Genomic DNA, 12,902 nt, shown 5'->3' with positions numbered 1-12,902 from the left:
TAGGGCTATTGAAGGTATAAAGTAACCGCGCGCCTTTACCGCGCTCTACCGAGTATTTATTAGTCTATTTAACGCGTTTCCAATCTTCAGGCGTAAAGGAGGTATACTGAAGTGCCCATTCGAGCCGTTTTCTCGCGTTTTCCTCGGTGATTTCGGGCCGTTTTTTCTGTTGCCATTTCCGCATATTATGTTCGCGAAGAAGACGTCTAATAGTATCAATTGAGACACGATTCTCGATACGAGCACGTAGTTCACGCATTTTTATATGAGGATCTTGATTGCAGATCTCTATTAAGTCCTTTTCTTCATCCTCAGTAAGGATTTTAGGACGGCCGCTGCGAGGTAAAGATCCATGTTTTTGGCGTACTCTTTCCTTGAAAATAGTATAGCGAATAGTAGATAATGAGACTTCTGGGTGCTTTTTATGAATCCGCTTATATCCCCAGCCAATTGAATGAAGCTCATATAGCTGCGCACGCAGTGTAGGGTGTAGTTCTTTACCGGGCATTATGAATATGATTCTATATAGAATTAGAGACGTGTGGACGCGATTTATTGTTTTGACCGGCAGTATTATTAAATAGAAAGGCGGTCATTTTAGCGCGAAAAGGGGGTGTTAACACTTTTGCACCCCCACTGTAATTAGGAGATTGGGATCGTCACAGAATTTTGTTTGGCTAGGATCGCGTGGATGGGGAGTGGGCACCGCTGGGTGGCTTTCGGTTGAGCCTTCGGTACCTGCCCATAATAAATACGGATTAGAGGGCCTAGATGACCCCAGAGAACTAGTTTCTGTGGTTCCATATCAAATTTTCATTTCCCCACACAACACAACTCATCCACCCCGCGCCACCCAAAAGAACAAGCTTGTCTTTTGCCACTGCAATATGACTGTATGCTGGTACCCAGATCAGAAGACCGAAGCCACGTTGGACACGCCTTGCAGCACGGACGGAAGTACTGGGGCATGTTGCGGGAGAGATTCTATATGCCTCAGCAATGGTCTGTGCTTATCAACTACTCAACCATACACCTTGTCCCGTGGAAGCTGCACTGATGTCTACTGGGGTTCTGCTTGTCCTAGTGTCTGTCGTGAGTGAAGAGCCCCTTATAATCGGAAATACAATGTCTCCTTGCTGCTAATACCCAGTGGTGAGAGATTTAGATCTGGCACAGCCGAGTTTTGGAGCTGCTGTGGTCTATCTAAACGGGACGGGTGCGGATTCTCTGTATGCTGCAACACTATTGCTGCAGACGCCAATGAGACTACCTGCAGTGATTTGCCAGACAACGTCCCGCAGAATCCGTTCAGCATTCCTGGTGGTACAATTATGTATGGTGTCGCTGGCCTTGCCAACTATACGTCAACTGCGTCCAACCTCACGGCTTGTTCGTCGAACGACACAACGTCATGTTCGCAAAGCGCATCCTACAAAGACACGGCGATAGGTGCAGGACTTGGTGTCCCACTGGGGATAGTTACTCTCGCTTCCATTGCGTGGGCCTTATGCGAACGGAAAGCGAGGCGGCGTATGATTATGCCCCATGGCCGGACCATGCTCCTGGAGCCTACCACCGACAATCACCATAGGACCGCTCAGAAACAAGCGAACGAGCTGCCTGTATCCCAGCCAGGGCCGATCGAACTGTGTGCGGACAGGACATGATGAGACGGCCTCAGGAGGCAATTTCGGACGCTCTGCCTCCTCTGCAACGCACTCTTCCTGGTTATGCGTGCTGCAATTACACCAAAACAGGCAAAATTTTAATAGGTTTTGTCGCCATTGTATCCTGGTTTCTGGTACATGTCTGATGATTAACTAGGCCTATAAATTTCTTAAACGCTGTCCTGAGCTTCGTACGCAATATAAAAGACAAATGACATATCAACGCTCAAGTCAGGAAGACCCAAAGGTTATAGAACCGTGGTTTGAGACTGCAAGCTACTATTCAATAACATGGTACACATGAAAACGATATCTGGAACTTCGATGAGACAGGCTTCGTAATCGGACTCTGCTCTGGATCTAAAGCGATTACTGCAGATGAACGCAGCAGGCATCTACGCAGATTTGTCTAGGGTAATCATGGATACGTTACAATTATTGAAACAATCGGGTCAAGCTTGAGGTGTACATCTACCACCAGTCATTATACTAAAAGCAAGCTACCAACAAGCGGCCTGGCTTCAAGAACTTAAACATACTAGCGCCTGGTGCATTGCAACTAGCCAGAATGGCTGGAATACCGTTAAAACAGGCTGTTTCTGGCTAGAAATCGGTTTTGGTCTGTTCTCTAAGCAGTATATGACTGATGCAAAAACTTGCTTATTCTTGATGGCATAGCAGTCATTCAACTGTTAGATTCAATGAATTCTGCAAACAACATGCAATTACCAGTCTCCGTATGCCTGCCCATGCTTTGCAGGTTCTTCAACCGCACGATGTGGGTGTATTTGGCCCGCTTAAAATGGCGTACGGAAAGCTTCTTGAGGGCTGTATGATGGCCGGCAACTATCATATCGATAAAGTTTATCGCTCTACCCAGATGCACGAGCTAAAGTATATAATTCAACGAAGATCTGCAGCGTCTTTACAGGGGCAGGGCTCAAGCCGTTTGACCCAGAGCGTGTTCTCTCAAAACTTTCCGACTACATATGTCTACACCATCACTTGTTGAAGGCTCGATTTCCACTGCTTTTCAGACTCTGCAGGATACTCGCAGTTGGATAAAAAGGTCCAAACCTGCATAACACCCTTAATAAGAAACGGCAGCATTTACTGTACAGACCAACTGATCATATTCAACATCTTGAGAAAGCCACGCAAATGGCGATGCAAACTAAGCTTCTTTTGGAGCAATAAATCAAGGCTTTACAGGCTAAAAACGAGCTAAATTGTCAAAAATGGCAAGAAAGCGTGCTGAACTAGGTAATGACCCCTTATTTGCGTACAGGAAGGTCAAAATCGCGTTCAGCAGCTTGATAAGACAGCTTAATGAGCAGCCTCAGGAACCTACTCCTATGCCTCGCCGACGAGCTCCGCAACGCTGCAGTGGCTCTGGAACAGTAGGGCATATAATTCGAAATTGCCCTGGTAAATAGGTATTATTTCATATATTTATTGCGTAAATTATATTTGCGTTGGTGGTTGAAAAGCTTCAAAAATTGGCGGCTATAGCGAAAAATCCGCGGTCCGGTTGTTGAATACGTCATGGAATGCTGAAGACTTGAGAAGCTGCGGTGGATTTATCACTCACTGCCCTGGACACTCTTTTCGCGGTGTTCAGGGGTCCGCTGGCAGCAGTTACTGGGGATTGCGCCTCATATATCCTATATCTTACCGCCGGATTCTGCGAGGTTTTTGATCTGTATTTATTTCGCGAAAACATCGTGACCATATGTAGGACTGGAGCGGCGTCCCTTCGGATAAACCTGTTTCGGTAATCGAGCTTCGAAATATCAGCGACTGAAAAAACAAAATTACAACATTGTGCCCGGCTGTGGGTCTGTGTACCCCTTAATAGACCGGAGAAATTTGAGAGTTCACCACTCACGAACCTCCAAATATTTAAGGGGAAATGTCTTGAACGTCTTTTAAAGGGAACGCTGCCAGCCGCAGCGTAGTGAGGCTATACCATTGTCGATCGTTTTCCGTTCAAAACTGATATCAATTCTTTCACCATTGTTTCAATTTGCTGTTTGCCACACGAAAAGTGGGACAACTCATGCCAAACGACATTGCAATAACGAACCTTGCGCCTTATTTCTTATTGGTATGTTGTTGCAGTCCAGCTTAAATTGGGAAAAGAAAAGGTCGAGTTTCGACCTTGAGAGCCTTGTCGCAATAACAGCATGCAGACGGTCTTATATCCCTGTCACTCAGAAGTTCCATGGAGACAATTAAAACGCCGTCCTGGCAACGTATTAAACAGCCAATACAATATTGACGATCGTTAACAACTCGTTAGCTGAACAACCAACACTTCATAGCTGAAGCGGGGTTGCTGATCTTCGACCCGGAGAGGCAATCTGTACGACCCGGCGCTCATACCCCATCGCAATAGGGCGGTTTTGTACAGGTTAAATTCCGAACATATATAGTAGCTAGAAACGCGATTTATATAGTTGAGAATAGTAAGGCTTTAGTTCGGTCAACGACTCATCGCTAGCCCCTAACTTAAACACTGCTTGCGGACGGTCCGTTGGCTACGCTTTGCCGTCCTTTATGGAACCCTAAACAAACACGGGTGATGATCGACCATACTAACAATAAGTATTGTCAAATTTGGAAACTTCATATGGTCTAAGAATTGGTTATACCCGTCGCGTTGCCTCCCCCCACCTGAGCGGTGGAGGGTCGGCTACAGCTCAACGCAATCGACAGCTCAACACAATATTTTTTCTAAATATACAACGAATTCAATTTTGAAGCCATTCCCACCACCACAATCATGAAATCGACGTACAAGGCAGAAGAACAGATTATTCAGAAGGTCCTGCGCGTGTTCGACCAAAAAAAAAAAAAGGCGAAAAACCCCCTGTTCATATGGCGAAAATCGCGCGTCAATATGGAATCCCATATTCTCGCTTTACAGCGCGTGTTCGTGGCAGAGAAAGCAAATCAACACGGAAGCGTACAAAATTACGCTTAAATGAAGCGCAATATAGCGCTCTATTTGACCATATACGTCGATATGATCAGATCAACGTTTCGTTGACTCCTTCCGAAATTCTTGACGCGGCTAACGAAATACTCGCTCGCGGCCATAGCGACGATTCAACGCCTCTAAAACCACATTCATCTAACTGGATTTATCGCTTCGTAAAGCAGCATCCTGAATTCAAGATTAAACACGTCCAGTAGTAGAGTTAAAGCGTCATACTGGAGATAATCTCTCAGTGGTATAACCTACTAGCTCTACGGGTTGAAGCGTACGGGATTCAAGACCAAGATCTCTGGAATTTCGATGAAGCAGGGTTTCGTGTTCGCCAGGGACACGCAGAGCCTATCGTGACGCTTAATCCTAAGCGAAATCATGATATAGCGAGTTCTTCTTCACGAGAACTAGTAACATTGATTGAATGTATCAACGCGGCAGGTGACGTTATTCCGCCAGTACTAGTTCTTCCTGGTAAAGTCCAGTTAGAAGATTGGTATACGCAGACTAATCTACCGGACGATTATATTATTCAAACCTCCGAAAGTGGCTATACAAACGATGCAATTACTTATCTATGGCTTCATCATTTTGAGTACGTCTCTAGGGCGCGCCAGCAAGGTGCCTGGCGCCTCCTACTTATGGATAACCATAAAGCCCATCTTACGATTGAATTTATTGATTTCTGCGCGCAGCAGAAGTACATCCTTACCTCGTGAATCTACTTACTGAATCTGAATCGATCAATCCATGAGCCACCAAGCCGAACTCCACGGCAATTATCGTGATTGGTGTATCATCAAAGCTCTGACTCATATCTTACGATATAGGACTCTGCTCATGATGGAAAGTCTCGCAAAAGACGAAGGCTGTTCAGCCCGATTGGTGAAAGCGTATGTTATATGTTGGCTCATTTCCATTCCCTTGTGTGTTGACACACCTAGCAGACCGGCCTAGGCCCAAACGACAGAACATTTCTTGATTCCTGCGAAAGTTTCCTCGAGACCATCGCCGAAGTTATTTTGTTGCACAAACCTCTCAAGACGGAAAATGGAAACCTGAAAGCAGAGAAAAAAACTCCGTCAGAGTGTCAAGGTGCTAGAAGAGAGATGCTCCATAAAGCGCGAGTCTGAGGAACCCGAGCAGGAGTCCACGTGACTAAGGGGTCTGCACCAAAGGGCCAACTGTGTGGTTCATTGCTCAGACTTCTTAATAGATGACTATCCTCCTTCCTCTATTGCTTTGTATTCTTCTACGAAATACCTGCGGGCGTCCATGGCATCGGATGAACACTGCTATCTACCCTCAATTTTTCCTCATCTATGGAAAATCCATGACAAAGATGCTGTCAACCAGAATTTAGATGAATTCAAGTCCCTACTACTGTCCGAAACTTAGCGGTATTACATAATTGACGCCAGATGGGTCGTCCGGCCCTACAGCATCAACCCGCTGGTCACTAGTTTAATGGGTGCTGCCCAGAGGTGCATGCCATAAAAGAGTATCCAACATCTTTTCTCCTCAGCATAAGTGGTTGGGCATTAAGTAGGAATGTGGACAGGAAGCGGCCGGAGAGAAGGCAAGTCCACGGTTGCAGAAGTGAGGTAATAGTTCTCCATGGAAATGCTACCGACTCACCATCTCAGAAATTGATCTTTGCTATGTGGACATGGAAAGCTACATTTGTATTCCGACAGTCATCTGTGCTGAGAATGTTTCTCTCTATTCTCTCCCCCATCCAGTTCCTGCTCCGGCGACGTCCAATATACCGAACTACACATTGCTGCACGAGTACAGCTTACCTGTAGATAAAGACTGGGATTGTGACACAAACTAATCATGGCCCAGGGCATATTCCTACGGTCTGTGTGATTGAAAGGCAGGAGTCATTTAATTTAGATGTACTACTGGCAGTGAACCGGAGATCTTCCCGATATGGTAATGACTTGATCCACGAAATTAAGCGAGGGGTTGAAAATATCTTTGCAATATTGGCAAGTGTCTCAAACTGTAAGTGGCCTATCCACCACAGCGACAATTATATAGCTAAACGATAAAGGAAATTCACATGCTGAGAAGGATATCTTCACAGCAATCGTATCTATGGGTTCTGAACGTGATCGGCTTCGACTGAGATCCAGCCCTGGAATATGTGTAAAAGAAGCAGTGAGATTGGCAACACTGTAGTATATGCATGGACTGAATAACAAAGCCTAACAAGACTCGAAAACTTGGTAATGGGAATCCAAAGCCTGAATCGAACTCAAAGACTGAATGAATTGATTGATGTGATTGGAAATCGTGACATGGACTCTTGTGCACGAGCCCGCCTGTTAAATATGACTGCGACAGTTAGCAGATACCGGAGGTTTCTAGATTTCTCTATCGCCTTGCGAAGAAATTCCATTCCACACGCCACATGAACGTCCACCCTGTTACCCTCGGACCAGATGTGTTTGATACCTCTTTGAATAAAGAATATGTGCCTGATCTAAGATCTGCCATCTCCCGCATCAGTCCAAAACACGGAAAACCTCTGATATATGCTCATCCATCCTGACTAATGCGCCTAACGATGGTGCAAGAGTAGCGCTATATTGCTCGACGAATGAACAACACTATTAACTGATTCCGCAAATAAGACAGGGAAACTTTTAGAATGTACTGCTGCGTCCAGGCTTATCGAAACTGGAGAGCTGTGAGAAAGGAACGGAAGGTAGGCTAAGCAGACGCTGAGTGGCTCGGGCGATGGGGAAATAAACCAGACTAACTGACAAGCTAACTAAGGATTATTTAATAATCCGGCCATATTGGTGCGAGAATAAAGACCAATCACGTCTAAACGTAAGGTGTAGGCGTTGATGGCACAGACTCACAGCTCTCTGTTTTGCCAAGCCTCGCCCAACTAGAATTGGCAAGAATTTTGCACGGCGGTGACAGCTCCAGGACACTCAAAACAGATTCTAGTCATTGTAATATCGCTTAAAGCGCTATCAGCGGCATCTAATTACTGAAACCTCCAACAAGTGTACTCCTGTAGCAATAAATGCATAGGCAAAGTTACTGATGCCCTGTGAAACACAAGATACAGTCCAGTCTCACTGCAAAACGCAAATACCCAGTGAATACGCTCTAAGTAACCCGAGAATGGCGAGCCTCGCCTTGCGGCGTACAGAAACTGTCCGTTTCGTGAGGAGGTTGATACTCGGATTCCTGTAGATTCACATTGTCGTCTGAAGCTAGAACTAAACTTCTCACCTAATCACGTGTATCGACCATAATCGTAACATGGATTGTCGAAAAGAAGGGCTTTCTTTTTTGCTTTTTCCCCTTGATAATAAAGCCGATTTGCACCCGCCAGGGGTGCACATTAACGGTGTGTGGATTTAAATTCTTCTCCCCACATAACCGTTGACATGTCCATCAAATCGGCTTGCACCTTTATTATTTCAGGATTCTCTCAACTGCACTTTTAACAGCGACGGTGGTCCTGACAGTTTTGGGTACAGATTCTCGTGATATCTCGCATTGCCAACTCCTTTTTTCACCAATCCTTGAACTCATCATTATCGACGCAGAACATAGCCCAGCATCATGTCAGGGGCTGAGGTCGTACTGGTGGTTCTAGGTTTGATTAGGCCGGCCATATCCAGCTGTATCAAACTATGTGACTTTTGGATGAGAGCCGAGGGTACTGGTTGGGACGCCCAACATATTCAAAGTACACCTCGATATGTAGTCGGCGAGGCTGAAAACGTGGAAATTAGAGTGGTGCATTGGCACGGAAGAGGATCTTACAAAGTCTCATAGGCTCTCTAGAGTGTACGGCCAACTGGCTGTTCGTTATCTTTACCTTATTCACTTCCTGCTGAATGAGCTACAGAATTTGGAGACTGATTTTAGCTTTCTCGGAGCGCCGTCTGTCACAAACAGGTTCAAGATAGCGGCTGATGTTCAAACATACCAAGAATGGGTTAAAACAATGCAAATCGCGTTTGATGCTACGAATCGTGAAGCTGGGTTGAGGAGCAGGATCAAGTGGGCCCTCAAAGCTCCCAGAGCTTGCACGAAGAGGCTAATGGAGCTCAGGGAGTTGATAGATAATCTGACCAGTTTCTTTTGTGCACCAGAGACCCTGGAACTGGCGCCGACTGTGTTGGGGACGATTTTAACGTCAAACGACCGGGGCTTAATGCAGACACTGCGCTCGGAAGATGCTTTCAGGGAAGATGGGTATGCGGGAGAGAGCAGTGCAACTGATGATGGGGCGATTAAAAATGACAAGGTCGAGGTTGATGGGAACGCAAGAACAATTTCAGCGCTTGCATGGATCAGAGAAGAGCTACTTGAAATGACTGAACGACTGTCCACACCATCACCTCGTCCTCGAGTTCTTCCTGCATCGCGCCTGAAGGGCGTTAAGAACGATATTCGCAACAATCGAGCGCAGGGCCAATTCGAAGGAAAAGATGTCCTTATAGAATGGAAGACTATACCCTCTCAGGGCAAGAACGCTTTCGCACCGATCTTCGAGGAGCATATTAAAGATGTCGCTTATCTGCTCCGCTCCGACAGGAAACCTGCACAATTTCGGACACTTGACTGTTTAGCCCTCGTGAGAGAACTCAAACCGACGGCACTACGAAATATGGCCTTGTGTACGAAAGGAAGCATCCTGCCTATTTCTCTCTCAGAGATGTATTCGCGCAAAAGCAACGGCATATTCCACTTGGTGACCGTTTCTTGGCTGCACAATCGATGGCCATCGCACTTCTCTATCTTCAGTTAGCATCCTGGGACCACAAAGGCATTCGAAGCGACAATGTGCTTTACTTCGCTCCAGGTCCGGAATTTGTGGACTTTAATGAGCCGTTCTTAATTGATATCGATATGAGCCGACCCAACAAGGAAAATGAAATGACCGAGGTGCCTCGATGCGAGCTGAGGTTCAATTTATATCGACACCCATGTGTTCAGGGTGTACCCGTTGAAGCCGCAAATGCGGCTGCAGAACATAGCCAGAACCCAGCCGTCAGTCGTGAATGGTTCTCCATCTTGCACGACATGTACAGTTTTGGTATTATCTTGCTCGAGCTGGCAGAATGCGGATGCATTGAGGATCTATGCCGGGAAGAAAAGCCGGACTGCTTTGAGGGCCGTTTCTCACCTGAGCGAATGAGGAGGTGGCTCATTGAAGAAAAAGTGCCAACACTGAGCTCCCTCATGGGGCAGCGCTATCGCGAAGCGACGATGATCTGCTTGACTGGTGAACTCGATCTCAGTCAGCGGAACTTTGAGTCTGCTTTCTATCTAGAGGTTGTCCGGAGACTGCAACAGTGTCAGGCTTGAAGTCCAACCTTACTTTAGTGGGGCGGCCGCGAGAATTGTGCCTCCGAAAGGCTGCACCACTATCAATACAAGCCAGTGATTGAGATACAGGTAGTAAGTCTTCGTAGCATTCAACCTGACAGTAAATTTTTTTAAAAAAAAATGGCATGAGTTGAAGGAATACGGTTCTCACTGATGATCACATCACCAAGGAATATCTCTTGATACTCTGGTGGCGGTGGGGCGTCTCCGCAGATCCTAATTACAAGAGCAAGAGATAGGGATTTAAGCAGGTTTTGCTATCTTTTGGACCTTAACGTATACCAAAAAGTAAGGAGTATAGGGTTCTATAAGCTAGTATCTCATCGTTATTGCGCAACATTCCGCTCAACGCAACCATCATTCTCAGTAACAGTCAATCCCCTCTACAGTCTCTTCAGCTAAGCCTCCTCCCTCGGGAATGAACTTGTTGACCTAAGACGGTCGGGTTTGGGAGGTGGTTTTGGCGGTGCGACTCGCGCGTCTGATGGACGGGGAGACTTTTCTGGAGTTGAAGGTCGGACCTTCGAGACTGGGGGTGAGGAGAGTCCTGACGATGACGACGACAAAGGTGGTGGGGTCGAGGTCACGCTGGATCTGCTCCTGGTAGAGCTCTGTGACTGTGACTGGGGTTGTTAGCACTGACTTGGAGCAATCGGCATAGAAAGACCATACACGAGGCGACTGTGAGTCGGGTGTGGGAATATCTGGACGTAGATGAGACACCGGTGAGGAACGCGGCGGTCGTGGGGGTAACTCTGGCGGGGACTCTTGTCTCGAGGTATGCTGAGACCCATGGTCGAGATTCCGCGGCGGAAGGGGGGGTCTGCTTGAGTTACCACCCAGGCAAGCATGACTGGGCTTTTGAGCGAATTGGGCTGCAAAGGGAGGTGGGAGGCGCCGGACGGGGGCTTCCTTCCTGACACACTGGTGCTTGGTCGCAGAATTCGCTTTCGGAGATGCAGTTGAAGGGGACGCTCTGTTTCCACCCCATTTCTTAGTGACGCGTTCTACTCCATCAATGACCCGTCGTGCAATTCCAGTAGCGCCATTAACCTGGCGGCCAGTTCTAGTGATATCCGTGTTATTTGTGAGCTCGCCCACATGGCTCAGTATCCCTGCAGTAGACTCCAGGGCTGCAGTAGTTGATTCAGACCTCTCCTTCAACCATGTGCTGTTCTTTTGAGCCTCGCTATGGACGGTATTCCACTTTTCCCGTTCTTCCTGTGGACTCTTTTCATGCTGTTGTGCAATCTTCCCCCGCAGCTCCTCCAGCAATTCCCGCATGTGTTTCTGTTCCACCTCTATCTGGTTTAGTCGGCTTTTGGCTTGATCGATTTCGGCGGCGCTCTTGCCCATTGCGGACTGGGTGGTTTCTCTGAGTTCCTGCGTCCTCGACTCAGACAGCTGATCCAGCTTGTCGACGGTGTCTCGAATCTCATCTAGGGCCTGCCTTGCGCCTTCTAGGGTCAATGTCTCCCCATCCCCAGGAGGGGACATCACGTGCATGACGCTTTCGAACACCTGCTCCATGTGCTGGCGCAAAGCCTCCGCATCGATATGGTGACCAGCAGCCTGCCAATCCTGATGGGGAACGACGTGAAGCAAGCTCAATGCAAACGCGGCGGCTACCGCCGCTGCGTATCCTTGCCAGCCTTTGTTTTTGTGGGAATCGGAGTAATCGCAGATGCCTCGAATCGGAAGACAAGGAAAATTAGCCATCAAGCCAGCGGATTCCATCTCGAAGCAGAGAAGTTTGAACTGGCGGGCTAGCCTGTCACGCTCGATGGCATCCCTCACCACGCAATCGGCCGATCCGATCGCCCCGCAATGGACTCTGATTCGATCATACGGCTTTCGTTCGGGTCGGGTCACTAATACCGCTGGGACGCGTGATTCGTCCTGTAGACAGTCGCAGTCGCAGTCGCTGGTGTGTTCGTAGCCGGGTTGATACAGACGATCGGATCGATCCTCGGGGCGGCGGAACCTGTCTCGAATGCGCTCGTTTTTGGCGAATTTCTCCGTGATAATGTTCTCCAGATCGACCTCACCTCCTTCAATCATTACTCGAACCTTGGCGGCGGCCGACAGAAAATCCTCACCCGGTAGGACGATGACTCCATTGAACTGTGCTGCGTTCGGGTACTTCTTGTTGACCGAGTATGGGACCATTTGGTTGGCAACTACCACATCCCCGAGGCGGATGTCATCTCCCCCAGTTGGTACGCCGCCAGCGACACCGACCATGAGCACAAACTGTAGGAATGGAAACCTGTTTTGCAGCCCGTTCAGGACGGCGACGGCTGGGAGCGTGCCATATCGTCCGAGCGTGGCTATCACCACATGGTGCTCTCCTATACGGCCGAAGGTGTAGACGTTGCCACTTCCTTTCGATACATAAAAGGCAGGCGGGGTATATTCAACGTCAAGCACTTGTTTCGCAGCTAGATACTCGCAGTGCAGTGCTGCAATCCAGCCAACCGTGAACTTCCCAAGCGGGGGGCATTTGGGTTTGGCTTGCATGGTTCCGAGAAGGGCAACAAGCAAGAGATGAGATGGAAGTATAGCAGAGCAGATGGAGGAAGAAAGAGCAGGATTGAAAACGATTCCACTGGCGAAAAGCTCCCTACGGCACTTTATATACCATGATATGCTTCAGAGGACGGGCTGGAAAACGCGGGAAAACCTTCTTTCATTCTGCGGCCAAAGCTAAAGTCATACGACAGAGACGTTGAACAATTACCCAAAAACATTACACCCCATTGAAGGGTATGTGGACGAGGCTGTGGGTGATCTATCAACAATATTGCTAAGCCGCAGCCTGCGCATTCTCCGTGTACGGGGTCTCCGCTAAATTCTTCGGGTCCCTGATATCA

At 47.7% G+C, this 12,902-nt stretch overlaps 3 protein-coding genes across 3 annotated transcripts; 2 read left to right on the top strand and 1 right to left on the bottom strand.

The window, feature by feature from the left end:
• Window positions 1-662: 662 nt before the first annotated feature.
• Window positions 663-1,238, top strand: BDV59DRAFT_189233 (uncharacterized protein; the record flags this gene model as incomplete). Its single annotated transcript, XM_073691566.1, has 1 exon — window positions 663-1,238. A coding segment is annotated over exon 1 (209 nt), but the record flags the coding sequence as incomplete, so codon positions are not given.
• A 5,645-nt stretch (window positions 1,239-6,883) lies between these two features.
• BDV59DRAFT_189231 (uncharacterized protein) lies at window positions 6,884-7,348 on the top strand. Its single transcript, XM_073691565.1, has one exon. It carries the CDS (start codon window positions 6,897-6,899, stop codon window positions 7,080-7,082), a length of 186 nt encoding a protein of 61 aa, XP_073542891.1. The 5' UTR covers window positions 6,884-6,896; the 3' UTR covers window positions 7,083-7,348.
• A 3,113-nt stretch (window positions 7,349-10,461) lies between these two features.
• Window positions 10,462-12,549, bottom strand: BDV59DRAFT_206360 (nucleoside phosphorylase domain-containing protein; the record flags this gene model as incomplete). Its single annotated transcript, XM_073694786.1, has 3 exons — window positions 10,462-10,652; window positions 10,702-10,812; window positions 10,866-12,549. 3 exons carry the CDS (start codon window positions 12,547-12,549, stop codon window positions 10,462-10,464), a joined length of 1,986 nt encoding a protein of 661 aa, XP_073542890.1.
• Window positions 12,550-12,902: the final 353 nt, after the last annotated feature.

The sequence above is a fragment of the Aspergillus ambiguus genome (assembly GCF_047715705.1).
Source record: "Aspergillus ambiguus strain CBS 117.58 unplaced genomic scaffold BDV59scaffold_63, whole genome shotgun sequence".
Lineage (NCBI taxonomy): Eukaryota > Fungi > Ascomycota > Eurotiomycetes > Eurotiales > Aspergillaceae > Aspergillus > Aspergillus ambiguus.
Note: the sequence above shows the minus strand (reverse complement) of the source record. Positions and strands in the feature narration are given on the sequence as shown.

Excerpts from the sequence above, each read along its gene's own strand:
- BDV59DRAFT_189231 (XM_073691565.1), top strand. The coding sequence starts at position 6,897 with ATGGGAATCCAAAGCCTGAATCGAACTCAAAGACTGAATGAATTGATT.